The sequence below is a fragment of the Selaginella moellendorffii genome, unplaced genomic scaffold (assembly GCF_000143415.4).
Source record: "Selaginella moellendorffii unplaced genomic scaffold, v1.0 SELMOscaffold_1, whole genome shotgun sequence".
NCBI lineage: Eukaryota > Viridiplantae > Streptophyta > Lycopodiopsida > Selaginellales > Selaginellaceae > Selaginella > Selaginella moellendorffii.
This window is the reverse complement of record NW_003314262.1, coordinates 50685-75943: the sequence shown is the minus strand read 5'-3', so window position 1 is coordinate 75943 and position 25259 is coordinate 50685. Positions and strand designations below refer to the sequence as shown.

The window sequence follows — 25259 nt, the reverse complement described above, 5'->3', positions numbered from 1 at the left end:
CGACTCGAGGCAGTCACAATTATTTCCACATCGCAACCCACGAGACTTGGAATTCAGTGTAAGCACTGCTGACATTGAACAATACGAGGTTGCTTGACTACTGTTTGACCAGTTTGACTTTTGCTTGACCCGTTTGTTTCTACAGCGGTCAAGGGTCGGTTATGCACTGTTTAGTCAGATCAGCTTTGAGGAAAAAAAAGAGAATAAAGTGGAAGAAGAACGAAAAAAGGAGTGGTCAAAGTCAATTATCTCCCGCCGCGCTTATATATGCTTATGGACAGCCTCTGACCAAGACAATGACCCAAAGCTCGGGGGTGGACTACACGAGAAGTATATATGGTACCGATCAAGCAATGAAGCCCAAACGAAGCAAATCTGAGGGACCTTTGCGGGCACTGTGCAAAATCTCTACAATGGCCAACCGAAAGACACTTTTGTCTTAGTTTTATTGAATTTTCAAGACGAACTTTGAGGTTTAGTGTTTATAGGGCCCAGCAAAATTGAATTCTCAGAATCTGAATACGACCACCAAGAAGGACATGAATTTACCAAAATACTAATATTACATGTTTTTGGGTTTTACAGCAACCATCTTGAAGCATAAGACCATTGAACTGAAATGTACAATAGGTGTGAAAAATTTTGGCTGCGTTGCGAAGGACAGGGACACGGCTACCTGACGGATCCGATTCTCAAGCTGCTTTTTCCCTCAGGCTCTTCCGGAGAAGTTTCGTCTTTGATTCAACGTACAGTGTACACAAGATTGTACGCACAATACACTCACTACGCAACGTAACACTAAGAACAACGACCTTTAACATCGTTTTCTTTCTTATAAAATAAATATCATTTTCTTCTCATCTACTCGTCTACAGTCCATATTGGAGGCCATCTTTCTATTTGTGTTAGCAAAAGCGTCCACCAGCAAAGAAGTGCTTCAAAGCCAGCACAGCTAAACAACAAAAGCAGCCAACCCCGCGAAAAACACTAAAACACTTTAAAAAAAGCCTGGAGACCCATTGTTTTACAAGGGGGAATAAAAAAATAAAAAAAAAACTTTAAGGATGAATTCAACTTACAAGAGGCTTTGTAGCTTCAAAGATCCAAATGGGGTCACTCTTTTTGTGCTTATGACTCGTGCTAGATATACTAGCAACCAAGTCTGAGAATCAAAGGAGATTTGATGCTACACGGTAATTGCAGCACAGAGTCGTGTGCTTGCCTGCCATTGTCCGGTGAATTGGGGCCCGGCATTCTCCTCTTTTCCTCTCCTCACTTGCAAACAAGCATCATTGTTTCGTCACCCCTCCTCCACATATATTTCAAGTTTAATCGCCGTATCTTTCTCTCCAAATTCGAAGAGGAGAGAGCATTCAAGCTTTTGTGTGGGTGTGTGTGTCGTGTGTGTTTGTGTGACCCTACCACCATCGCCCAGGAAATTCTAAGAAAATGCTTGAAAGATTCACATATCATAAGGGGAGGTTTAAACTTCGCAATATAAACATACACTTAGATGGAGCCAAGCTAGTCTAGGCAGCTACGAAACGATGGGGTTTGTTTATACAAGACTCAAAACACTGGGACCCCTTTGCCCCCCCGGAAAAACCATTTTGTTTAGTGGATCCATCCATCCCTTCCCGCCATCTCCATCCAAGGAACTAAAAGATTTATCTTTAGACAAGGAAGAAGAATTGTTGCTATCCTATCGAGTAAGGTGGCAATTACAAAAGGAAAAATGGAAGAAAAGAAAAAGGGGAGAATACGATACAAAAGGTGACGAAGACGAAGAGGCCGAAGAAGCATTTTTAAAATTCCTAATGTTTAAATTCTATTAATTTATATGTATACAATTTTTTTGGACATTGAGGAAGAAGGGAGGGTGGTGCTCATGGGTCACGTCAATTTTTGAGCACGACTATGGGTCCACCCTGTCTGATTCCTCTTTGTCCATCTCATCTCAAGAGTGGCCCAGCTAAAGGGGGGAAAAAAAAAAGGTGGCTTAATCGCGGATTAAGCCGGGCGATTAAGCGAGAGAGCATCTTGGAAGGAATTTGGACTATATAGTGCGGGGCGGGCGTCCACGTTTTTCATTCCGGCTAAAGACACAGAATGCAACGCGGTGCGAGAAGCGTACACCATTTCTCGCTCTTTTTCTTTGCTCGGAGCATCTCTCAGCGCTTTGGCGTTTTACTTGACCAAACAGGAGCTCACGGATTCTACTAGTGACTTCTCACAGACGTACACGTATACACTGCACCGAAAAAAAGACAATTGAAAGCGAAGATAGAATTCAAGCGCTTACCTTTCGATCGATCTTACTTTGGTCTTAAATTCCGAGTGTGGTGAGCTCTTCTTCGGTTGCAAGCGTGTGCCACCGCTGTGACAAGATCGAGAGATCAAATTCCGAGAGAGCTACTGTAGAGAGCCACAGTACCTTGTTTGTGTCGACACCGGATAGAGATATATAGAGGCCGGCCCGAGAGGCTGATCAACAGTGGTGCCAAATATTTGGAGTGATACGCTTGCTTGCCAATGCCGGCCCCCCATATACCCGTCCATGTCCGCTTGGATCTGGCAATCATTCATGAACAGTGAGTAGCTATATAGCGAAGTCACAAAACGAAACGCAACTGGAAGCACCTCGTAGCAGCGAGCAAGTAAGCAAAGCAAAGAGAATTTAAAGAGAAAGGAGCAAAAAAAAAAAAAAAAGGAAGAAAAAGAGAGAGAGAGAGAGAGAGAAGAACTTACCAGTCTGTTGGCCTCCAGTTGGTACTGTATCTCCTGCACAGGGGAATTTTTCTTCGCGTCCGGTCACTATAGCGTCGTCACGACTTTGATCGGTAGAAAGCGGCATGTAGACGCTTCCCTCCTGGATTTTTCCGCGAGCTCGAAAATACCACCCGCGGCTCAAATCAATCAATCCCCTTCCTCACTACTGTAGCTCCTCACTCGAATGTCCTCCAGTGGCGAGAGTCGAGCCAGAAATCTGCTACTTGCACGGGAGTGTGTACACAGCACTTCTCTTTCCTCCTGAGTGGTGGTAGATCTCCGAGTTTCTCTTTTCCCCCTCCTTCTCTTCCTTGAGTCGTCCAATTCTTTTTCGTTCGTGTCAGTTCAGGTGTGCGTTCTGAGAGCAACCAGCCAGCCTCCAAGTGTCTCGCACTGTTCCAATAGCCTCCTTTCCTTCAAAATTTTTCCCCCTTTCTCCTGTGTGCTGTGTGTGAGTATATATATACTCGGCCTGCTCCTTAGCTCACGGAAGCTCTCGTCCTCAATTAAGTACCACTGTCATTTTTCCTCCTCATCCTTCTCTGCCTGCTGCTTCTCGCTTTTAATTTTCTTTTTTCTGTTCCTCCAGGACTGTGGTCCTGTGCCATGGCGGCTGCTGCTGCTGCTGCTTGCTTCTCCTGTTTAGATCTCCTCCAAGAGCTCCTCATTGGCTGACAGTGCTCCCAGGTTTCACTGCTCTGGCTTCTTAACAACTGATCTCCCGGCTTCCCCTTTGCTCGTTGTCCATCCTCGAACGCATCATTGGTTTGTTGGCTTGCGCGCAGCTTTTCATCTCATCTCGGTATACAGGATCGCGGATTCGAAACAGTTTGGTTGCAGTCGCCCCTCGAGCACACTAACTTTGTGTGCCAGGATCCACTCCAACACCACCGTCTGTCTGTGGCTGTCTTGTCTGTGCGGCTGCAGTCTAGCGGTAGCTTGCGAAGCAAGAAACGTGGACAAAGAGAGAATTGGTCTTGCAGCTTTGGTACTTGTCGATCGGCAATGAGCGGTCTAATCCCTATTCACGGAGGAGACGCGTCGCCTATCGCTGGAAGTGGCAGCAGTAGAGCTTCCCCATCGTCTGGAGATGGAGGAGCCGGCGGCGGAGCAGCAGCAGCAGCAGGAGCTGGGGAGGGGTCGGCAACAGCACCACCATCCAGGTATGAAGCTCAGAAGCGGCGGGACTGGAACACCTTCGGCCAGTATCTGAGGAACCACAGGCCCCCTCTCACTCTCCCTCGCTGCAGTGGAGCAAACGTCCTCGAGTTCCTGCGCTACCTGGACCAGTTTGGCAAGACCAAGATCCACGCGCCGGCCTGTCCCTTCTTCGGCATCGCCCATCCACCAGCGCCTTGCGCCTGCCCGCTGCGTCAAGCCTGGGGAAGCCTGGACGCTCTCATCGGCCGGCTCCGAGCAGCATTCGAGGAGCACGGTGGCAAGCCGGAATCCAATCCGTTTGGAGCTCGCGCCGTCCGCCTCTACCTGCGAGAAGTTCGTGAGATGCAGGCCAAAGCTCGCGGCATCGCTTACGAGAAGAAGAAGCGCAAGCGTCCGTCGAGCAACAACACCGGGGCTGCAAACGCCGGCACCAGCAGCACCAGCAACAACAGCAGCAGCAGCATCACCAACAACAGCTCCGGCAGCAGCTCCACTCCCACCTCGGCATCGCCCACCGCGCATCATGCTCACGCTGTTCACGCTCAAGTCCAAGCCCAGGCTCACGCTCACGCTCACGCTCATGCGCAAGCTCAAGCCCACGCCCAGCAACAGGCCGTCCACAACCTCCACCAGCAGCACCACGTCCTTCAGCAGTCCCTGCCTCTCATCCAGCACCAGCAGCTCCAACACCATCACCCTCAGCAGCAATTCCTTCCTCAGGGACTTCAGCCTGGTGCCAACTGCTTGCAGATCCACAACTGAGAAGAGGAAGAGGTGAGCACATCACTTTCCTTTCAATCTTTCTTCCTTTTCCTGCAAAAGAACACCACATATCTTAGCTCAGCCATTCGTGTCAAGTCAGTGACTTACTTGTTCATCTCTTGCACAGATAGCTGGCTTTTCTCGTCATTGTCCAATACATTCGATTCCGGATTATCTCGAGAAAGATCACTCTGCCAGTACGAGTTCCTGCACTTCCAGAAGCAGCACCTGCACCAGCAGCGCTACGAGATGTGCAGGAAGTACACAATATACATATACATACTACGCATGGTCAGTCTCGTAAAGTTCCTTCCAGTGTGAGTTCTTTCCGCTCCGATCTCTAGCTAGATGCTGTAATTAGCTTCAAAAAGGATGAAGACTTTTACTGCAAGTTCGTCCGAGTCTGATAGCTAGTAGATTTTCAATCACTCTTTTGAAATCCCTGCAAAAAATGATCCCGTTGGATGCAAAGTTTCGAGCTGGTTGCAAGTGTAGAAAGGATACCTGTGCTGCGCGAAGGCTAGAAATTGCTGGCAGCAGGATCAAAAAAAAGAAAAAAGGACAAAAAAAAAAAAAAGAAGATAAAAGATAAAAAGGATTTATGCATTACTAGAACAAACTTCATGAGGAGAAGAACCTGAGCGTATGATTATCATATATTGCGCCGCAGCATTGTCTCCTCGAGTACAGGTGATTATAATCCAGCCGGGAGGCAGCCTGTTTCTCATCCAGCACACGTTAGTTTTACAACAACACGACGACGCTAGATCTGCTCTGACACAAGTCCTAAGCCAGCCAGCGAGTGAGAGAAATCTCTTTTCAGGAGAGAAAGGGAAGTCCCATTTCTTTTTAAGTTCCAGCAACTGCACAGCGCGAGGGTGGCAGCAGCGTGTGTTATTTACAGGAAGAGCCGACGCCGCTTTCTTCCAGCTTTTCATCATCTACAGCTCCTGAGCTAGCAAAAGGGAAGAAAAACGAGAGTAGTAGTACACAGGCAATGCGACAGGCGTACCTGTCTAACCATAGCAGCGGATAGGATCGTTGCAGCCCTTTTCAGCTGACTGCCTGAAGCCAGATCTGCCACCCTTGGCCAAGTATTGCTGGTGGTACTCTTCGGCGCGATAAAACTTTGTAGCTGGCAAGATTTCCGTCACGATCTTCCTCTTGATCTTTTCCTCGTGCTTTTGCATGGACTCTCGGGCGGCTTTCTCCTGTTCCGGGTGGTAGAAGTAGATTCCCGACCTGTACTGGGTGCCAACATCGTTCCCCTGGAAGATGTCAAACCAACCAACCTTAAGCTTTTAGCTACAAAAGAGATCTCTACAAGAGAAATAGGAACAGCTACGTAGCAGCATACTACTGTATACTCTTGCAAAGAACAAGGACATATTTTAAAGGCTAGAAAAGAAGCAGAACAAGAACAAGGAGGAAAAGGCTAGAGGGATGGAACAAAGCTAGCAAAATTCTTCTGCAAGGAATATAATAATTTGGAAGAGAGCTCTTACCTGACGATTCAAAGTGGTCGGATCGTGGCGGTCCCAGAAAACATCCAGCAGCGAGGAGAAGCTCGTCTCCTTTGGATTGTATTGCACTCTCACCACCTCCGAGTGCCCGGTATCGCCATTGCAAACGTCCTCGTACGAGGGATTGTGCACAGTGCCCTGGGAATAGCCTACCTCTGTTTTCGTCACGCCCGGGATTCTCTGGAATGCGAGCTCCACACCCCAGAAGCATCCGGCGCCAAATTGCGCGAATTCTTGCCCGGGCGCAGGCGCGTCGTCGTCCGGCCCCTGCGCGATCTTGGCGCCTTCCGGATCGCGAACCCTGGCAGTCGCGCGCCCTACTCCCAGCTTGGACAGCCATCCCCCAAGATTTGCCATCGGCGACGCGACGCTGCGGCTCGACCTGACGGAGAATCCGAGCGCCCTGTTGTGGATCCTCGCGGATGGAGCGGCAATCGGTGGGAGAATGTGGGCGCAGCCGTGCCCCAGGACGCCGAGAACGCTCGCCCCAGACATGATAAACCCTAAGAAATATCCATAAAAGTATATCCAGTGTTTGAAAACGAATATTCACCCTGGTCTTGGCGGGAGAGAGCACCCTCCAAATACCGGAGTCTCGCTCTTCTCCACAAGTTTTTGGAAATTCGCTCTACGCTTTGCTCGTTGCGTGACAATCTCCTCGTTCGCTTTCCTGCTCTTCCTGATCTTCGAATTCTTTTTCTCGTCGATTGGAACGAGAGCATTGCTTCGCTGCTTCTTGCTCTTGGGATCTTCAAAGCTTCGCAAGCGTTCTTCGTCCTCCGGTGGAAGTTTTCCCAGGAGCTTCTTCAGCTGTCCCATGCAATCTCCAAGCCGGACTTTGGTGAGCTTTCCTCCCCCCCACATGAGCAGCTTCTTCTTCTCGGCGTTGTCTGGATTTGCGAGCCATGCCACCGCCTCGGCGCAAGCATTCCTCTCAGCTTGCCTCTTAAGCCTGTCCGGCTCACCGATAAACTTGAGGCCTCGGAACTGGATCGTGGAGACGTGCTGCTTTGCTCGGTTTAGCTTCGTGGACACGGACGGCCTTCTAGTCAGGCCCTCCCGAAGGAGAGCTACTCGGAGTGCTACTTTGGAGTCCTTGTCGCCGATGAGACCATCGAAAGTACCTACGTCTGTTCTCTTCCCATACATGAACTTGCCGGCAAGAGCGTCGCCTCTGATCATGAGCATCACTGCTCGCATGAGCAGACCATCTCGGTGTTTGTAGATGTCGAGGTCGGGCCTTGCTAGCTGCAGAGAAGAAGTTTTATAGCCGAAAGACTAAAGTTGAGAAAGACGTGGTACCTTTAGCTTCAGAAGCTCATCCAAAAGATCTCGCATTTCCTGGAATAATTCGGCCTCGCTTTCACCCATGAAGAACTCCAAGCACTTCCCACACATTTGCAAATGTCCTGGCTGTTAGCAGCAACGGGATTAGCACCAAAGGAAGAGAAACAAAGCTTAAAGTCGTCACCTGGCCTATCGACACCAACGCTCCCCCGAACAAAAGTAGCACCGAGTCCGATATACCCGTTGAGTCTCGAATGAACACGTTAGATGTCTTTATCTTCTCAAGGAACACCAGCCATGGAAAGCAGCTTTCCTCGTGCCTTGCATTCACTGAGTGCTGCATAAATCCGTGTATAATGTCAGCTGAAACTTTGCAAAGACAAGCGAGACTTACTGGATGAACGTGCACTACAGTCCCGTCCATTGTCTTGTGGGTCACTGATCCAGGAGTTGCCTGTGAACGAACGAAGAAATCAACACAAATGGACATTTCGAGAGCAAACATACTTACCACAACAGCTGCAACTCCCGGGAACAAACCAGCGCAAATCACAGCTCGGACAATCATTGGATCAGATGAATAAGCTTCGCAACTCGCCAAGCCGCCGTCGAGATAACCGGCTTCCTGCAATAGTGATAGGAATTGCTTTCTCATGGAAGTCATTCCTATCAACACTTGCATGGAAAGAAAATTTGCACGGCAGAACTCCGATGCCGTATTGTGCTTCATGCACACTTCCCAGTCGTTGAATGCTCGAACAACCGCGAGGTGGTCACTCATTTCTCCTATGGAAAACTTGAACTTGGCTTGATTGGAATCCTGACAACTCAACTTTCTTAGTAATGTGCTTTGTACTAAAATCAATCCAGCACAAACCTCTCGCTTGTCCACGGGAAGAATAAATGGATCCCGGGACGAAAGTGCAGCAGCAATAGTAAGCATGGGATCAAGGCATTGAAAAATACACCCCATGATCAACATTTTTCCAATCTGCGGTTCAACTGGAAGTATTGCTAGATGTTTTCCTGGACGAATCCAATCAATACCATAAGTTGATTAAAAAAAAAAGACTTACCAAGAACCGTCAGCTCTTCTGTTTCATCCAATGCACCAATCACCTTCAAGAACTCTATGGCGATGTGCACTGCGTGTCGGTTGGGAGGCTCTATAGCTTTTGCCAAGAACGTCTGGATATCTCCAAGTTGCAATCCCTTAATCCTGAGGCATACGTTGTGTAGAGCTGTTCTCAATATCTCAGGTTCATTGTGGTCCTCAAACGCTTGAAAAACGGATTCTGGATAGAGATGGTAACAAACACCTGGTTTCAAACGCCCAGCTCTGCCTTTCCTCTGCCACCAAAACCACACAAGTGTATGTCAAAGAAAAGATGTTTTACACTCCCTCCTATTTACCTGGCGCACAGACGACTTGGAAATCCATCTTGGCAGCAAACATGCAGTGTTTGTTGCAACATCATAGCTCTTCTCTTTGGCTTTTCCTATATCGACAACGTACACAACGTCCTCAACCGTGATGCTAGTTTCGGCAATGTTTGTTGCCAGGATGATCTTCCGTACACGTGAAGGTGGACGATCAAAAATTCTCTTCTGCAAAACTTCGAAGTGTTAAAACCAGCACGTAGTTGAGAAGATAAATAGATCACTAACCTGTTCGTCGGGCGACATGGTTCCATGGCACGCAAGAAGCCACACTCGGCTAGGATGGCCTAGCACAGGATGGGTTCTTAGCTGACGCCTCAAAGCAGAAATATCTTCCCAGCCAGTCATAAAAACCAGCACCGCACCTTCTTGGCCATGCTCGCAGATGTGACAGAGTAGCTTCTCTATCAAGGTGAAATCGATACTTTCTTCTCCAGCATTGCTGTAATCTTCAGCATTAAGAGCTTCTCTGACGATATTCTCCTCTGAAATATGAGCCCGCAGATCGGAGGCTTCAGGCGCTTGCCGTAGATACTTCCACATTCTTGACTGCATGCTCAATTTGTATCCTGTTATGTTCAAAACGTCTTCTAAATAGTAAGATTTCACAGTGTATGCAAATCCCTGAAACAGTGATACGGAAGTCAAGTAAACAAAAACAATACACTATTTACCGGTATATCCATGCAACGAGTATTCAAATCCAAGAAATACTTCTCAAAAAGCTTAGCGTCCACAGTAGCGCTCATAAGAATGAGTTTCAAATCGGGACGGCGCTGGATGACATCTCTTAAAACAATAAGAAGAAAATCTAGAAAGGACAAGGAAGTTTACAATCTGAAAAAGAAAAACAAAGAAGGTAAAGCTAACCTTCGTTTAAACCCCGCTCATGTATCTCGTCGACAATTACGTGCGTCACTCCGTTCAAAACTGGATCAGACATCAGCCGCCTTAGCAATATACCCGTGGTGCAAAACAGTAGGCTCGTAGACCGGCTTCTCACTGAGTCGAACCGCACCTGATATCCTACCTGTGGATACAGAAGTATGTGTAAGGAAAACGCTCTACAGATCTTATAAACTTACAGATTCACCAAGAACTTCACCGCGTTCTTCCGCCACTCTCAAAGCGACAGAGGAAGCTGAGATACGCCTGGGCTGGGTGCAAACAATCTTACACGACGAACCGCATCCACCATCAATCTCAGATTCAAGTATATATTGTGGAAGTTGTGTTGTTTTGCCACAGCCAGTTCCTCCAGTTACCACCAGAACCTGTCCAAGAACTAGTATGAAAAGTTTCAACAAACATTTCATGTTTTAGATCATCGCTCCAGTACCTGACAACGGGACAGTGACTCGAGGAATGCAGACCTTAACTGGAACGCTGGAAGTTTACTACGAAACCCAAGAGCTATTTGTCCCTCTCGAGAGTCCTGAATATCATCAGAGTTGAGTGAAAAACAAACAAAACTATTTTTGAGGCTGCACCTGCCATGCGCGTTGTCTATCAAACATGAGCTTGCTCTTTTTCGCATCGCCAAAAATGCCAGCTAGCGGATCATAAACATCCGGAAGAGACTGAGGGGGTTGTTCTGTAGCAACGATTGGAAAAAGCTCCACCTTGGCTTCCTTCTCTTTCCTGTGCCGTTTATACTCGTCTAGAAACGCTTTAACCCTGAAAAACGTGGCTGGTGCAACATAAACCTGGAAGTGAAAGAAGATAATTCCAAAAAAGATGAAGCTGAAGATCCGAACCTGTCGTTGCGGACGATCCGGATCCAAGTCCGGTCTATACAATGGTAGAGGAAGCTTACTGACAACGATGGTTTTCCAGTAGAGATTACTGCAAAGAACAAGAAAATCCACAGAGAATTTTTTTCAAAGACCAGAGTGAAAAAGATCGATCGATCGAAGCTTACTTACATGTAGAGACCAAGCTCTTTGGCAATGTAGCTTATAGCATTGTAGCACTTGAGATCTTTACTTTCCATGGACATTATCTCGTTCTTGGAAGACTGAAGAAGCAAAGACATTCTTCGTCTCCATCTCTCAATGTACGTGCTTGTGACCTCCTGTTAAACAGAGAACAAACGATTCCATGCTTTTTTTTATGGAATTCTACCACGAACTGACCTTCTGCAAGTAATTGAGAAACTCGTCCTCGTCGTCGCTCTCCTCCAGCCCCATCTTGAGCTCATACAGCCGATAGCTCTTGCGGACGCCGAGTTGCATGAGATGGGGGCGAATCCTGTTGTGATACTTGTGCCTGACAAATGCGACGCGGGACACGATCGACTGCAATGCAGGCGCCTGCCATGGCAGCTGCGATGATCCATCAATGGGAAGAAACGATCGAGAATGGAGCAGCAGACGATCAAGCGCCGCCCTCGTCCTCAACATCAGGCATTTCTCCTAGGGTTTAAGAAAAAAGAATATGCTCAAATAATCTTTGAAATTTTTTTGCCTAGCTAACTGGGTTGGGTGGCTTTCCAGGGAATTTCACAAGCTTCATACATATCCTGGAAATCAAAATGGATCGATTTTAAGAACCAGCGCTCGTGATAGCTAAAATTCTGTTACCTCAAATTTTGCCAACTCGAAACTTCGGTGTGGTGTGAGAGATGGATGATCAATCAATCAATCCCACATTAAAGCCTGGAAACGAAAAGGAAGAGAATCAGTCCTGCAACTAGTAAAAGAAGAAACAAAAGCGAAGTACCATTTCGAAAGATTGCGTGATGCCTTGCTTGCTCGCTTGATTGCTTGCAGCGGCCTCGCAAGTTTTGGCTTGTGGCTTCTGTGGAGTCACCACGAACACCGTGAGAGTTGCAGCGCACTGGCGTGACGAAGAGCTATAACAGTGTAGCTCCTCGAGAGATTCCCTGCTCCGTCCTCAGCATTGAGCCGACGCATCGATCGAGTCTATCTTCTTCGTTGGACACCGACGGAAGCAGGGAAGGCCTGGTCATTTAATGGCGACGAGCCTGTGTAGAACCAGCTTCAGGCTGGAAAGAATCGGCGATTGTTAGAAAAACAAAGTTACTAGAACGAGCAACGAGATTTAGACTTGCCTGAGAAACTTGCGAAGAGTAGTGATAGGCCATAGAAGGCCGAGGATATGGGTACTGCGACATATAAGTCGCCATGTTGGTGTGTGGAGACACCCGCGGTGGCGGAGGATTAAACGGTGCCGGGGCTCGCATCATATCCTGGTGTTGTTGGTATGCGTGCCTCCAGCCCGATTGACTGGTTACTTGCGGTGGCATTTGCCTTACAGGAGGACAGCCAAGCTGGGGAAACTCTGTGTTATAATTCACAACAGGAGTATACCGAGCTTGCATACCAAAGGCTGGTGGCTGGTTTAGTCCAAAACCTGGATCAAACCGCTGTGAATACCTGCAAATGCAAAGAAAGGCATCAACGAAGGTTGTAACCTCGGCTAAGAACTTATACCTGTCATAGTTCCGATCGTAATCGGGATCTTTGCGATCTTTCTCTCGGTCACGGAATATAGCAACCTTTTGCCTCGACTTGCTGGATTGATCTTTGTCTGCTTTGCTGCCGCTGCCACCGCTGCTGCTGCTGCTGCTGCTGCAGCTATTACTGCCAGATCCGGCGTTCATCCGCTGCCTTCCCTGCTCGGGGGTTGAAGCGCTCTCTCTTACTTCTATCACCTTTGCAGTTTTCCTCTTCTCTACTTCCAGCAGCTCGTCATAAGCTCTCTGTTCCTGCTCATGCCGAAAAATCCTGGCTCGGGCCTTGTTATACTCCTCGTTCCGTTCCTCCATACTCTTGGAGGCATTGCTTCCGGATCCACTAGCAGCCCCGCTGCTATCTCCACCGGATATAAAACTAGCCTGTGGTCTCTGCTTGATCACAAACTTGGTGTTGGAGTTGCTGCCACCATCCGCGGCAACAGGAATGTCCGCGAGCCTGATCGAGGGAAACTTATTCTCCCCACTCTTCCGGACTATGATCCTGCATCCTTCCACGTTGCTGTCAATCACCGAAGTTATAAGGTAGTAGTGTTGCGCTACCCTGTGAACTGCTAGGCGCAAGTAGGACGACGCCATAGGAGGGAACTCAAGCTGAAACTGCTTTGGATTTCTTACGAATCTCTCCACGTCGTGTTCTAGCCTTAGAACTGGAAAAGAAAACACAATTATTGGTACTAGGAAAGAAGAAAATGCCAAAAACAGACTTACTAGTCATACGGTCGTGAGGATTCTGGAGCGCCTCACGCAAGAACTCGTCAATTTGTGCCGAATCATCGTCGCCGCCGCCACTCTCTTTGTGGAGGCCAAGACTGCAACCAGCGGGCACAAGCCGCTTCATACTCTCCTCCAGATCGGCCAGTTCCCAAGAATCCGGGCAAGCATCCTCATTCTCCTCGCTCCTGAGCTCCATTGGTGGGTTCATTCCGGCCATCACAATGGGATCCTCTTGCGGCAAGGCAGCAGCTTCATCGAGAATTCAAGCTCCCAGCCGCGGAATACAAACCCCTAGGCCGTAGCATTTCCTGGATCGCTGGAAACCGGGGCGCTGGCAAACTAGGGAAGCGAGATTCTCACCAGATCTGGCGCCGTGACGGTAGAAGCAGCGCGCACGAATGGAGAGAAGCGGCGCACCCGCACGCCATAGCCGCGACCGCACACAAACAAGCTGATCAGGTTAAATTTTTTTCCCTTACTCTTTGGTCCCATCGCCACCGTTCGCGACTGGACGGCGGGAGATCTGTCTGAGGCAGCCCCTTATCGTGACCGTCCATCTTTCACCATTCGAAATTTAGGGTTTCGCGTGGCTGTGGGCATTGCATTCATTTCCCACCAGAAAAACAAGCGAAGATCTCATTTCCTTTTTTCGCATCGCCACTCCTTCAATTCGATCCAGTCTGATCGCTCCAGCGTTCTGTTGGTCATTGAATTTGATCGGGTAAAAGTCCGCCACGAAATCAAACGAGTAGAATGAAACAAGATGGTTTTCTCCGTTTATTCTTTTACAATCACCACACACAGCGGCTTTCCGCGATCCAGAAACATAGCGAGCAAGGGAGAAATCCTGCGAGCGCGAGCGCGCGCGGAGGGGAATCGATCGAAGCGATGCGAACTATGTATACGGATGGATGGGTGGATGGATGGAATGGGAAGAGGATTGATTTTGGGGGCGCATTTCTTCACAAATCGATCGGATGGATGGATGGATGGATGGATGGATCAGTCACGCGCGCACTCGGCAGGTCTGGAGGGGAATCTGGCCGAATCCGTGCAGTAGTTGTAGATCATGTAGTTCTTCTTGACCCATTTGAGCTTGCCTGCGTCGCTGGGGCTGAGAGCTTGCCAGGCGGACGAGTCCCACCATTTGCCGCTGTTTGGGCCGCACGATCCCGACGATGCCTGACACGCGTCAAGATCAAAGTTCTTGTAGGAGGCGATGAAGGGGGCGTGGCTCCAGTCGGTCTTGACGAGTCCACCCCTGGTCGCCCAGTCGTCGGCGTTCCACAGGCTCGAGTAGACTCCCATTGACTGCTTCGTGGGGAAAGGCAGGCCCATGTCCTGGTTGTTCTTAAACACGCGAATGGGGGTGGAATCCACGAAGAATCTGCAAAGACAAAGCCCACGATCAATCAGTCTTTCTAGCTAGCTTGCACCAAGCAAAGGAATCCCAAAAGAATCGCAAGAACATTGAGCACAAACAGTGATCCAGAGGACCCAGGAAAGAATAGGAAACAGTGGGTCGATCGAACAAGAAATTTGCGGTGATGGGCGATACCACATTGCTCGATGGATCCAAAGAAGTTTGAAAGAACTCGCCAAGAAAACAGAGCACGGAGAGATGGGTGGATCGAAAGGGAGAGAATCGGAGGAAATGGGCGAGATGGGTGTGATCACGTACACGATCTGCTTCTGGTTCCAGAGGATCGAGTACGAGTGGAAGTCGGCAGTGGGATCAAACCAGAGGTAGACTCGCTGCTCGCGGTTGCCGACGCCATTGGCGTAGACGTTGGTCTGGAGGATGTATGGATTGCCCGACGTGTTGCCCAGAAACTCGAGATCGATCTCGTCGCGGGTCCTGTAATCGTCCGAGGACATCTGTCACAAGCAACTCCACGGTCAGAAATGCGGAAGAAATGGCGATGGATAGGCGCGAGTTTGGGAGATTTACGTAGTAGGCTGCCACAGTTCCAGCAGAATCACCGGGAACAAGCTTGATTTGCATGCTCACTCTGCCGAAGAGATACTTGTTCTTGGACGCGAAGCCAGCAGCTGTGGAAGAGAAGGAATCAAACACCCAAAGCCCGAGAGAGCGTGAGCATTGCAATGCGATCGATCCAGGCAAAAGAATCAACCTGATTGATGATCCAAGACGAGACGAACTTGGCCAGAGCCATCCACTTTGACGTGATCGTTGTTGGAGGTGAAGAGATCGTTGAAGTTTCCAGGGGCAGCCTGGGAGACGATCACCATGGTGGCGATCAACACGCAGAGGGCCAGCCTCCCCATTGCCGCGAATGCGAATCTCAAAAGAGCCACACACAAGATATTCCCTTTGGAATTCCCAAGAGCGCCTTCTTCTTCCTCGCTGTTGCGTTCTTCGATCGATGTTCCAGCTCCACGGCCCGGCCACGCTTATAAACGCTGGCCATGCTGGCGCCACGTCACCATGGCAATGATGACATGTAGTATGGGTTCGTAAAGGTAAATTGGTTCAAATTTTCTTACCCCTTGCCCAGGAATTTATTCCCACAGGATGGCATGAGCTGGAAAATAAAAACAAGACAATCGCCACGCCGGGATTCGTCCAGCGTGTTACGTACGAGCGTACGGCCCGTGCTTAACGTAAGCCCAGGGTCTTTGTTTAGGCAGCTTCTTTGCTGCCAGCTGCGCGGTCAAGATATTCTCCAGCGCTTTTAAGCAGGTGGAGATAACCCGATTACTTTAATCCCAAAGTATTATTACTTTAATCGGGGCCCGGGGGCCTGCCTGCCGACGACGTAACACACTGGAAATGTTAACAATAGTGCCTGGATTCGAGCCTGCCACTGGTGCCTGCAGGGCCAAAAAAATTCCCCTTAAATATTCCAGGAATTTCCAAATCTTACCGCTGGACTGGCGGCTTGGCTGCCGCTGAGCTGCCACCTTTCTTTCGTAAGCAGTGCAATGATTGGTGACAAACCTTGACTAGCATAGTTTTTACGTGTGCATCTAGTTTAGAGGGGAAATAAAACTATATTTGGTTTTGGAGGCCATGGTTCTTGATGATTCAAATTCGAGATTTAAATCTCGCAGGGAAGCTTCCTGGTAACTTGTCATGCTCTGGCACACATATCATGGTGACTTGCCATGCTGTGGCACAGATATCACATTCAGGCACATATACACATACGGCATGGTGTGTGTGTGTTGAGCCTGCAAAACGCAGTAAAAAAATAAAGTAAAGTGGGTTTGTTCACTGCAAAAGCAAGCCTGTTTGTTGTCACGGACGCTTTCACCACGGCTGGAAATGGGCTGGAGGGGTGTGTGGTAAAAAAAGCGGAGATTTTAATCCCAGAGGGTGAATTTTCAAACACAGGCTGGCTAGCTGTGCTGTCGGGTGATCTGATCTCCTCGGAAGGTTCATCGCATTCAAAGACCGGATATTCGGAGAGCTTAGGTCAGAAAAAAACTTTCCCTGGGACCAACAAACGCGGTCGTCACCTTTCCAAAAAGGTGTCCCCAACCTTATAAATTCTTTTCGCGTCCTAGCTACTTACATTGTTGTTGTTGGTGTGCTGGATTCAGCTCATTCTGTCAAGAAAGGGACACTCCACTGCACTGTTCATGTGAGATGTTCTCTCTCTTTCTCTTCTATTTCATAAATCAATCAATCAATCCGTCCCACAACTTGTCTTTGGCAAGGCACAGATCGATCTTCATTCCCAACCATGCGAAAATTTCTCCCCAGCTATAACGCTAGAGACGACTGGGAAAGGGACCGGACTTGAGAGCTTGATTAAAATTTCTTGTCATTGTTTGATAGATCCCTTACGATTATTGGTTCCACCCAAATCCAGCCTGGTTCCCATATCCTCACTCACGGGGGATCTTGACCAGCAAAACCAACCTAGAAACTTTATAGTGATTGGCAAACAAATTGTTTGTTGTACAAAAATTACCATAATTTAAATAATACATTTTAAACTTGATGGCTATCAAAATCCCACTACACTAATATTAATATACAGTAAGGTTTAAGTGTATGGCTACGATACTATATACTAATATTAACATAGTGGGATTTGATAATTGTCAGATTGATTGGTTTTTGGGTTAATTAATATATATATTTTTATATTCTACATTGGTGAAGATGAGGGGTAGCTTTAATTGTCTCTAAGGATTTACTTTAGATCTAGCTATAAGCAACCAAAGAAAATGACTTGAAAAACAATCTATAAAGTTCAAATATAAAGGGAAAGGGCCATGAATAAATATGCACCCCTTTTTTCAATCAATTAAGGGTCTTTGGGTTTAAATAATACTAGGCTAGATAACCTCCCGGGAAGTTTAAATTCAAGAGCTTACATTTGGTATTAAAGAGGTCTTGGGTCCAACTTTTTTAGTTGGCTTAAGGAAATTACACCATATGTTGAGATTAACATCTGGTAGGAGAGGGTCTCAAGTTCGACTCTATTAGTTGGGTTAAGAGAATTATACCATATGTTGAGATTGACATCTAGCAAGTCTAGTTTACTTTCGGCTAAGCTCAATTCGAAAGGTAGGGTGTCAAGAGAGAAAGGCTCTCGGGAAAGCTATGTGTGAGACACAAAATCCCTATTCCCCAAAGTGGAGCCGGAAGGGTGCCATGTGGTAGTGGCCGAAACAAAAGCCAAACGAGCGTAACACATTTGGACCAAAAGCTCCGACTGGAAAGGTCGAGAGCGGGAGTGGAACTCCCAACAAAGTGCTTAAGGAATGAGCCCGAAGCGAGCAATAAGCGAGGCTCTAAAAATAGACCCAAAAGGACCAACACAGGACACATAGAAGTGTCCAAGATGGAGTCCGAGATGGACTCGAGATGGAGTCTGAGATGGAGTCCGAGATGGAGTCCGAGATGGACCCAAGATGGAGTCCGAGATGGAGTCCAAGATGGACCCGAGATGGAGTCTGATATGGAGTCCGAGATGGACCCAAGATGGAGTCCGAGATGGACTCGAGATGGAGTCCGAGATGGACCCAAGATAGAGTCCGAGATGGACTGAGATGGAATCCGAGATGGAGTCTGAGATGGACCCGAGATGGAGTCCGAGAAGGACCTGAGATGGAGTCCGAGACCGGGACCGAGACCAAGACCGAGACCGAGACCGAGACTGGGACCGAGACCAAAGCCGAGTCCAAGTCTGAGTCCAAGTCTGAGTCCAAGTTTGAGTCCAAGTCTGAGAGGGTGAAAGCCCAAAGCATTCGTCTCCCAGACCTAGGGGGTTTGGTGAGCTCCAAAAGTATAGTAGGGGGAGGACTGCAGTGGAGCCAGTTTGGCCAAGAAAGGCTAGTTTGGCCTAGGAAGGTTGTACGTAGTGTTAGGTGATGAGCTACCCACTAGGAAGTCCAAGACTAGAGTGAACACAGACTGACAAGTGGGGTAGCTTGGTGAAGTGTTCAAGAACCGGCTCTAGTTCCCCCAGGAAATCGACTAGCCGATGCTCCCAATCCAAGTGTAAGTGGCACTACCTACTTGGATACCTGATGTGGCTTAACGGAACCTCGCTCTAAGCCCATAGCTAGAGCACCCAAAGGTAGAAGGTGGGAAGAATACCCATGAGGCTCACGTAAGGCTATGGTGTTCCGAAATGTTGTCCTAAAGTCCCAGACGATAAAAAAGAAGAGGAGCAATCCTCTAGTGTAGTGACTAAGGACATCGTCACATGGTGAGGAAGTCCCAAAGGATAGTGGACTTAGAGGTTGGGCCTACGGGCCTCAATCTAGTGGCAGTGTTGGCAAACCCAGCCATGGACAGAAAGGGACTTGGTGGGGACTGGAAAAGAAATGTTGGGGAAGGCTATTCCCCATGTCTGTGGGCATCCTAAGGATGTTAAGGAGTGGATCTAGGATGATCACACAAGGACAAATGGCCTAGTCTTTGAGAGATAGGACTGCGATGCAAATGGTGTTAGACCACCAGTGTGACCAAAGTAAATGGGCATGGCTTTAGTATAACGGGATGAGAGGTCGGTGGTACTTTGGGGTGTCGATCATGGGGTTGGACACGTGGAGCACTTGGACCAAGTGCAAAGGTTAAGTGGTATGGATGTCATTTTCGGGGTGAACAAGTCCCAAGCCCTGAATTGGACTTATGGAGGTTGTGAATGAGACTCCTCCAAGCGGTCAGAGGTATAGTTAAGTGACTAAAGTAGAATGGAAAAATTTAATTGTTTACACTATGGCTTTCAACTTCTATTTATAAAGGAATGAATTTAAAAATATATATAATGGATTGTAAACAATCAAAGAGAACAATTTAAAAGATGATTTATGGGGTTTAAATATAAAAAAAAAGGGCTCATGTGGTTTTCACCTTTTATTTTATAACTATAAAGTAGAACCTAAACCCTCTATATGCCATATGCCACATATCACATGCCACGTGTCCTTAAGGACAGTGGAGTGGAACCCAAGTTTTAGGGTCTTGGGCCACTGAATAAAGAAATTGTAAAGAATTAACTCCCTGAGGTGTTGTAGGCTAAAGGATTCTCGAAAGCACAACTGAAATGATAAAAAGTTCATCAAATGAGATTGAGTCTGAGATCGAGTTCGAGATTGGCTCTAAAACTGAATTCAAGACTGAGTTTGAGATTGAGTCCGAGATTGACTTCGAGACCAAGTTTGAGACTGAGTCCGAGACTGAGTTCGAGATCGAGTCTGAGATCTGAGATTGGGTTTGAGACTGAGTTCAAAACCGAGTCCGAGACCGAGTCTGAGGTTGGGTCTAAGATTGAGTCTAAGACAAAGTCCAAGGTCAAGTTAGAAATCGAGTCTAAGATTGAGTTCAAGACCAAGTCTGAATACTAATACAAGTTATGGGGTGAAAGCCCAAAGCATATGTCTCCTGGGGGGGCACTGTAGGGGGTTCCAAAAGTATAATAGGGATAGTAGGAATCAGTCTTGAATGAACTCTTTAGTGGTGTTTCCAAACTAACTTGAGGTTGAGGCTAGAGCTTAGAGGCCTTAGGTGGAAGTGAGTATATACTTAGGAGGTGCCAGAGGGGCCACCCAAGGAAGTGTTCAGGAGTAACTCCCACTCCTGGAAAGGAAACTAATTACGGTGCTCTCAGCTCATATGGAGTGGTACCCCACTTAAATACCTTATAGCTCATTAGTCCTCACCCCTCTTAGGGGCTTGGACCTTTCCTTTGGGATGAAAGTGGGGAAGTAGGGGTACTCATACCGGGCTATTAAACCATAGTGTTTCCCTCTAGTGTCCTGAAGCAAATATTGCACCCAAGGCTTAGGATTTAGAGGGTCTCATGATCAAGTTTTGTTGTACCAAAGGATGCTAAGAACTTGGAAGTTTAGTGTGCTTGGCTACTCATTCCTGTAAGGAGTATAGCCGAATCTTAAGTCCAATCTAACCTGGGGAGGGAGATTGAGAGAAAATTTGGGAAACCATGGATGAATAACTAATGCTTTATTGCTTATGTAATGAGTTGCTAAAACCAAGTAGGACCAAGTAGAAGCTGGTACAATAAATAGGAACCTTAATGAGGGAAGTTAACTAAAGCCAAGTCTGTGATAGTCAAATAGATAAGGTAACCTAGCAAATTGGAAAGAAAAAAATTTATGGCTACAAGAACAAAGCTAAATTTCTAAGCATAGAACCAAGGAGCAAAGGTACTGGAGCATGAAACAACTCTCAAGCATATAGCCCAAGGAGCAAAGGGACAAGAGCACAAAGCAATTTGAAATAGTTATAAAGCGTCTAACATCCCAATGCCAGGACCAGCAGACAAAACAGAGCCAAATAGAGTTTAGCACTATTTCAGCATATTAGTGGCCTAATGCAAGGATATAGGTATTCTATCAGCTAGTATGGTGTGGAACTTAGGCTTAAACACTCTAGACACGGTAAGTTATCATCTAGTGAATATTAAGAGACTAAGTTTAATATCGTGGGGGTTCCCAACATTAGTAACTGCAAATCAATGCCAGGAGTTTCTTAAACTAAGTTGAGTCTGCTCAGCAAAAAACACATAGGAATTCCTACTTTATGTTTATCCAATTTAAGTACATAGGCATTAATCAGTTTCTCCGCTAGCTTATATGGAGACTAATAAGGATCTAGCAATACTGACTTCCTACCATCGTGGCAATAAGGAAAGAATATTCGAAAAAATTAGTTGACAAATAAATTTCAATACCTATAGTCATATTTGCAACATAATGAATAAAAATGCACCCCTTTTTCCAATTGGTTAAGAGTCTTGGGATACTTGGGATTAATTGTCCTTGGGTTTGAATAATAATGGGTAAGGTGACCTCCCAGAAAGTCCAAATTTAGGAGCTTAGATTAGTTTTTGCATCATTTAGATCTCCTTTTCTTGATAACTTTTTCAATTTTTTCTCTTTTGGTTTTTCCTTTTTGTTCATCTTCATGATAGAGCATTAGCCTCCTCCTCCTTTGACTTTGGAGCAACAATTGGTGCAATTACTTGATGTTATATGTTTATAGTTGAACAATCAAACTCAATTAATGACAGTATTTATGGCATGTGGTACAACTCCTCTTGCTTTTATTGCTAATCCTCACATTCAACTAAAGTTCTTTCATAGGAGTCTTAGGGATGATGTGTACTATTGAGTCAATCACTTTATAATGATTGTCACATGTCATTTTAGGGATGAGTTAGTGTTTGCGTGAGTTTCCCACATATCTCCAAAGGATGACACTACAGTGGTAGAATGGTTTGAGTGCAGCCACTCGTAAGGATTGGAGCATTCTTCTAGACATCTTCAAACCTGCATTTAGACATGCCGATGATTGAAATGACACTTTCTAACAATTGCATCATCAAGAGCTATTTAATATTCATTTCTAAAATTTCTTGCTTCATGCGGAGTCAAATATGTCAAAGTGGATCAAGTTGGGAATGTTGTGGCCAATATTTCGCCAAGATTTTGTAAAACTTGTGCATACACTTAGTCCAACCACCTTTGATGATGCACTTCACTTGACATAACATTATGAAACATCACATCTTCCAATTCTTATTGCATGTCTTTCAACTCCATTTCATAAAAGAGATGGTTTTGTTCCAATTGAGGTTAATGCTATTATTACTTGAGTTCAAGGACAAGGGCGAGGACATAGTTGTGGTCGTGATGTCTACTGCTAGTCATATGATGCAATTGGTCACACTTGTCAACATTATTAGTGTTTTCCAGATTGACAATCTCCATTTTCTGGGTGGAAACCTTAGCATCAACGACGTCCTATTAATGCTATTGTAGTAGAAAGTCTGGACATTGAGATGCTTCTAGGAAATAAGGAATCATACAAGTAACAAAGGGTCCTTGTGCAAATAAATTGGTGACCCCTCTATGTTTTTTTCAAGAGTATTATCAAGGGGTTTATTTGGCACCAATTCATCAAATGTTTACTTTCCAAGTTTATTTTTGTAATAAGAGGTCTTTTATTATTTTTTCCATATTAGTTGATACAAGCTTGAGTTTATCCTTTATTGCTTAGTCTGTTAACACAAGTTGCCGTCTCTATTTGCGTCATGTAGTAGAGCCAATTTTCATTCTTTATAGCCATATGCACGAGATGAGGCAAATGTAATTGTGCATATGGGCAATCTCAAGCTTCAGTTGGTACTACTTGATGGGTTTTAAAACTTCATATATATGATTTCAATGTTATTCATCACCTGGGGAGTTTTATGACACCCTTTCTTGAGCTTCTCTTCCTTCTTTGCTCTCTTTTTATATTTTTAACAAGTTTGTTGTTCCAAGGTTTATGGATTTTTTAGACAAGAATTCCGTGCCGTTAGCAATTGTTATACTTAATGTTTAGTATTCATAATTTACCTTCTCGTGATGAGGTTCATAAAGCTCAAAAAGTTGAGTTATGGATCTAAAGTTTTCACAATAAGTTTGAGAATTTTGCATCACTTATTGATAACTTGCCATTTTGGCATTTGTATTCTCAATATCACATTGAGGACAAACTTCTTTATTTTGTGGGGATGAATTTCAATGATCATTTATGAGTGGTGGTGCCTTCAATTTTTATTTTATACTTTCTCCATACCTATCATGATATGTAGGAATATGGGACATCATCATATGATTGAGAAGCTACTAGGTTTTTCTATTAACTGAAGATATGACGTGATGTTATACGTTTAGTGTCAAGCTTGTAATACTCCTTTTTGTGCTACGGAAGTACAAGCATTTGATTTGATGGGGCCTTTTCCACATTCAACTACTGGCAATGAGTATGTCATTATTATTCTAATTACTTGACTTGGTAGAAGTTGTTAGTTCGCCTGCAATTGTTATTAGATACTTCCTCCTCAATCAAGTGGTGTTCTAACATTATTATCTAGAGCGAATTCTTTCAGATAATAGTCTTGCATTTATGGCTGAGTCATTTCACATCTTAACATCTTGGTTGGGGATATGCCACACTTTCACGAGTGCTTATCATCGACAATCATATAGTTTGGTAGAATGGTTTATTCGAATCTTTAAAGGGATAATCGTGAAGTACATGAACTTTTAACATTCGAATTGGGATGGTTATTTGTCATCTCTTTAGTATATGGATTTTATAAAGGTGCTATTAGTGCTTTACCATATAAACTTCTATATGGTCATGATTGTAAGCCACAAATTTTTCCTTTCCAATTTACCAGCTTACCTCGACTATCCGTCCAACACTGTCTTGGCTTTTGCTAAGTTCCCTTGCCAAGGTTCTTGCCTATGGTACCAACTCCTACTTGGTTTCAGCTACTCACTGCACGAGCAACGGAGTGTTAGCCATCCTTCCACGGATTCCCAAATCACTCCCAATCCCCCTCCCCGGGTTAGACTGGACTTAAGGTTCGGCTACACTCCCCGCAAGCACAAGCAACCAAGCACACCAAGCTTCCAGGTTCCTAACATTCCTTGGTACCACAAGACTTGATCATGGGACCCTCTAAATCCCAAGTCTTGAGTGCAACACTTGCTTCGGGACGCCGGGGCGAAACACCGTGGCCTAGCGGCCCGGTATGGGTACCTCTACCCCCCCACTTCCATCCCGAAGGAAGGCCCAAGCCCCTAGGAAGGGCGAGGACCAATGAGCCGTATGGTACTCAAGTGGGGCACCACTCCACATGAGCTGGGAGCACCGCAATCGGTTTCCCTTTCAGGAGTGGGAGTTGCTCTTGAGCACTTCCTTGGATGGCCCCTCTGGCACCAGCCAAGTCCATGCTCACTTCCACCCAAGGCCCCTCGGTCCCAGTCTCAACCTCAAGTCGGTTTGGAAGCCTAATTGGAGAGTCCCTTCAAAACTGGTTCTTGGACCTCACTATCCCTACTATACTTTTGGAACCCTCTGCAACCCCCCCCCCCCTGGGAGACGCACACTTTGGGCTTTCACCCCTTGACCCGTATTAGTATTTGGACTTAGTCTCTGGCTCGATCTCGGACCCAATTTCAGATCTGACTTCGGATTCGGTCTCGGACTCGATCTCGGACTCGATCTCGGACCCGATCTCGGACCCGACCTCGGACTCGACCTCGGACCCGATTTCGGATCTCGGACTCCGTCTCGAACTCGGTCTCGAACTCGGACTCGAACTCGGTCCCCGATTCGGTCTCGGACTCGATTCCGGACTCTATCTCGAACTCGATCCTAGAGTCGGTCTTGGACTCGATCTTCGACTTGGTCCCATCCGATGAACTCTTTGTCATTTTGGTCATGCTTTCGGGGTTCCTTTAGCCTACGACACCTCGGCGAGTTGGTTCCTTACAACTCCACCACCCATAGAAGAAGTTCGATGCCCACATCGAACATCTCGTTTTATCCTACAACTTGTTGACCATGTCTCCGGGGGCATCCCCCCACTTAGCGGTGTGCCTAAGTTAGCCTCCCCGGCCAAGAGCCCATGACAACGGAATATAGGTGTCTCTATACTCCTCACCTCACCATGCCCTAGTATGGGGTCGGGACTTGAACCCAGCCTTGCTTTACTAGGGGGTTGGGACTCGAACCCAACCTCCGTAGAATACGTCTACGGATTCGATATCCCCGCAGGGAGTCGGGCGTAGCTCCCTACGCTTGGTCGACCTAGCTAACC

At 46.6% G+C, this 25259-nt stretch overlaps 4 protein-coding genes and 1 pseudogene across 6 annotated transcripts; 1 reads left to right on the top strand and 4 right to left on the bottom strand.

The window, feature by feature from the left end:
* Positions 1-2754: 2754 nt before the first annotated feature.
* On the top strand, positions 2755-5166 carry LOC9656532 (annotated as a pseudogene).
* A 329-nt stretch (positions 5167-5495) lies between these two features.
* On the bottom strand, positions 5496-6749 carry LOC9656531 (peptide methionine sulfoxide reductase A1). Of its 3 annotated transcripts, none has more exons than XM_024686541.1 (3): positions 6198-6749; positions 5705-5960; positions 5496-5647 (listed from the first exon to the last, which is right to left on the bottom strand). In XM_024686541.1, exons 1-2 carry the CDS (start codon positions 6708-6710, stop codon positions 5709-5711), a joined length of 765 nt encoding a protein of 254 aa, XP_024542309.1. In that variant the 5' UTR covers positions 6711-6749; the 3' UTR covers positions 5496-5647; positions 5705-5708. The 3 variants fall into 3 exon arrangements, with proteins under 3 accessions (XP_024542309.1, XP_024542315.1, XP_024542303.1); XM_024686547.1 differs by having other exon boundaries at positions 5496-5642; XM_024686535.1 differs by having other exon boundaries at positions 5496-5960.
* Positions 6715-11904, bottom strand: LOC112340408 (DExH-box ATP-dependent RNA helicase DExH5, mitochondrial-like). The gene is made up of 19 exons (XM_024686513.1): positions 11664-11904; positions 11525-11599; positions 11078-11463; positions 10868-11016; positions 10700-10787; positions 10433-10648; positions 10282-10377; positions 10028-10216; positions 9813-9972; positions 9617-9753; positions 9171-9566; positions 8916-9110; positions 8579-8852; positions 8380-8528; positions 8014-8322; positions 7897-7956; positions 7687-7839; positions 7518-7628; positions 6715-7463 (listed from the first exon to the last, which is right to left on the bottom strand). Exons 3-19 carry the CDS (start codon positions 11342-11344, stop codon positions 6765-6767), a joined length of 3648 nt encoding a protein of 1215 aa, XP_024542281.1. The 5' UTR covers positions 11345-11463; positions 11525-11599; positions 11664-11904; the 3' UTR covers positions 6715-6764.
* On the bottom strand, positions 11413-13017 carry LOC112350481. The gene is made up of 3 exons (XM_024686774.1): positions 12016-13017; positions 11664-11780; positions 11413-11463 (listed from the first exon to the last, which is right to left on the bottom strand). The coding sequence occupies exons 1-3, from the start codon at positions 13015-13017 to the stop codon at positions 11413-11415; spliced, it is 1170 nt and encodes a 389-aa protein (XP_024542542.1).
* Positions 13018-13904: 887 nt separating this feature from the next.
* LOC9629153 (probable xyloglucan endotransglucosylase/hydrolase protein 5) lies at positions 13905-15555 on the bottom strand. Its single transcript, XM_002961308.2, has 4 exons — positions 15291-15555; positions 15107-15207; positions 14837-15033; positions 13905-14542 (listed from the first exon to the last, which is right to left on the bottom strand). Exons 1-4 carry the CDS (start codon positions 15442-15444, stop codon positions 14158-14160), a joined length of 837 nt encoding a protein of 278 aa, XP_002961354.1. The 5' UTR covers positions 15445-15555; the 3' UTR covers positions 13905-14157.
* Between the last annotated feature and the right edge of the window lie 9704 nt (positions 15556-25259).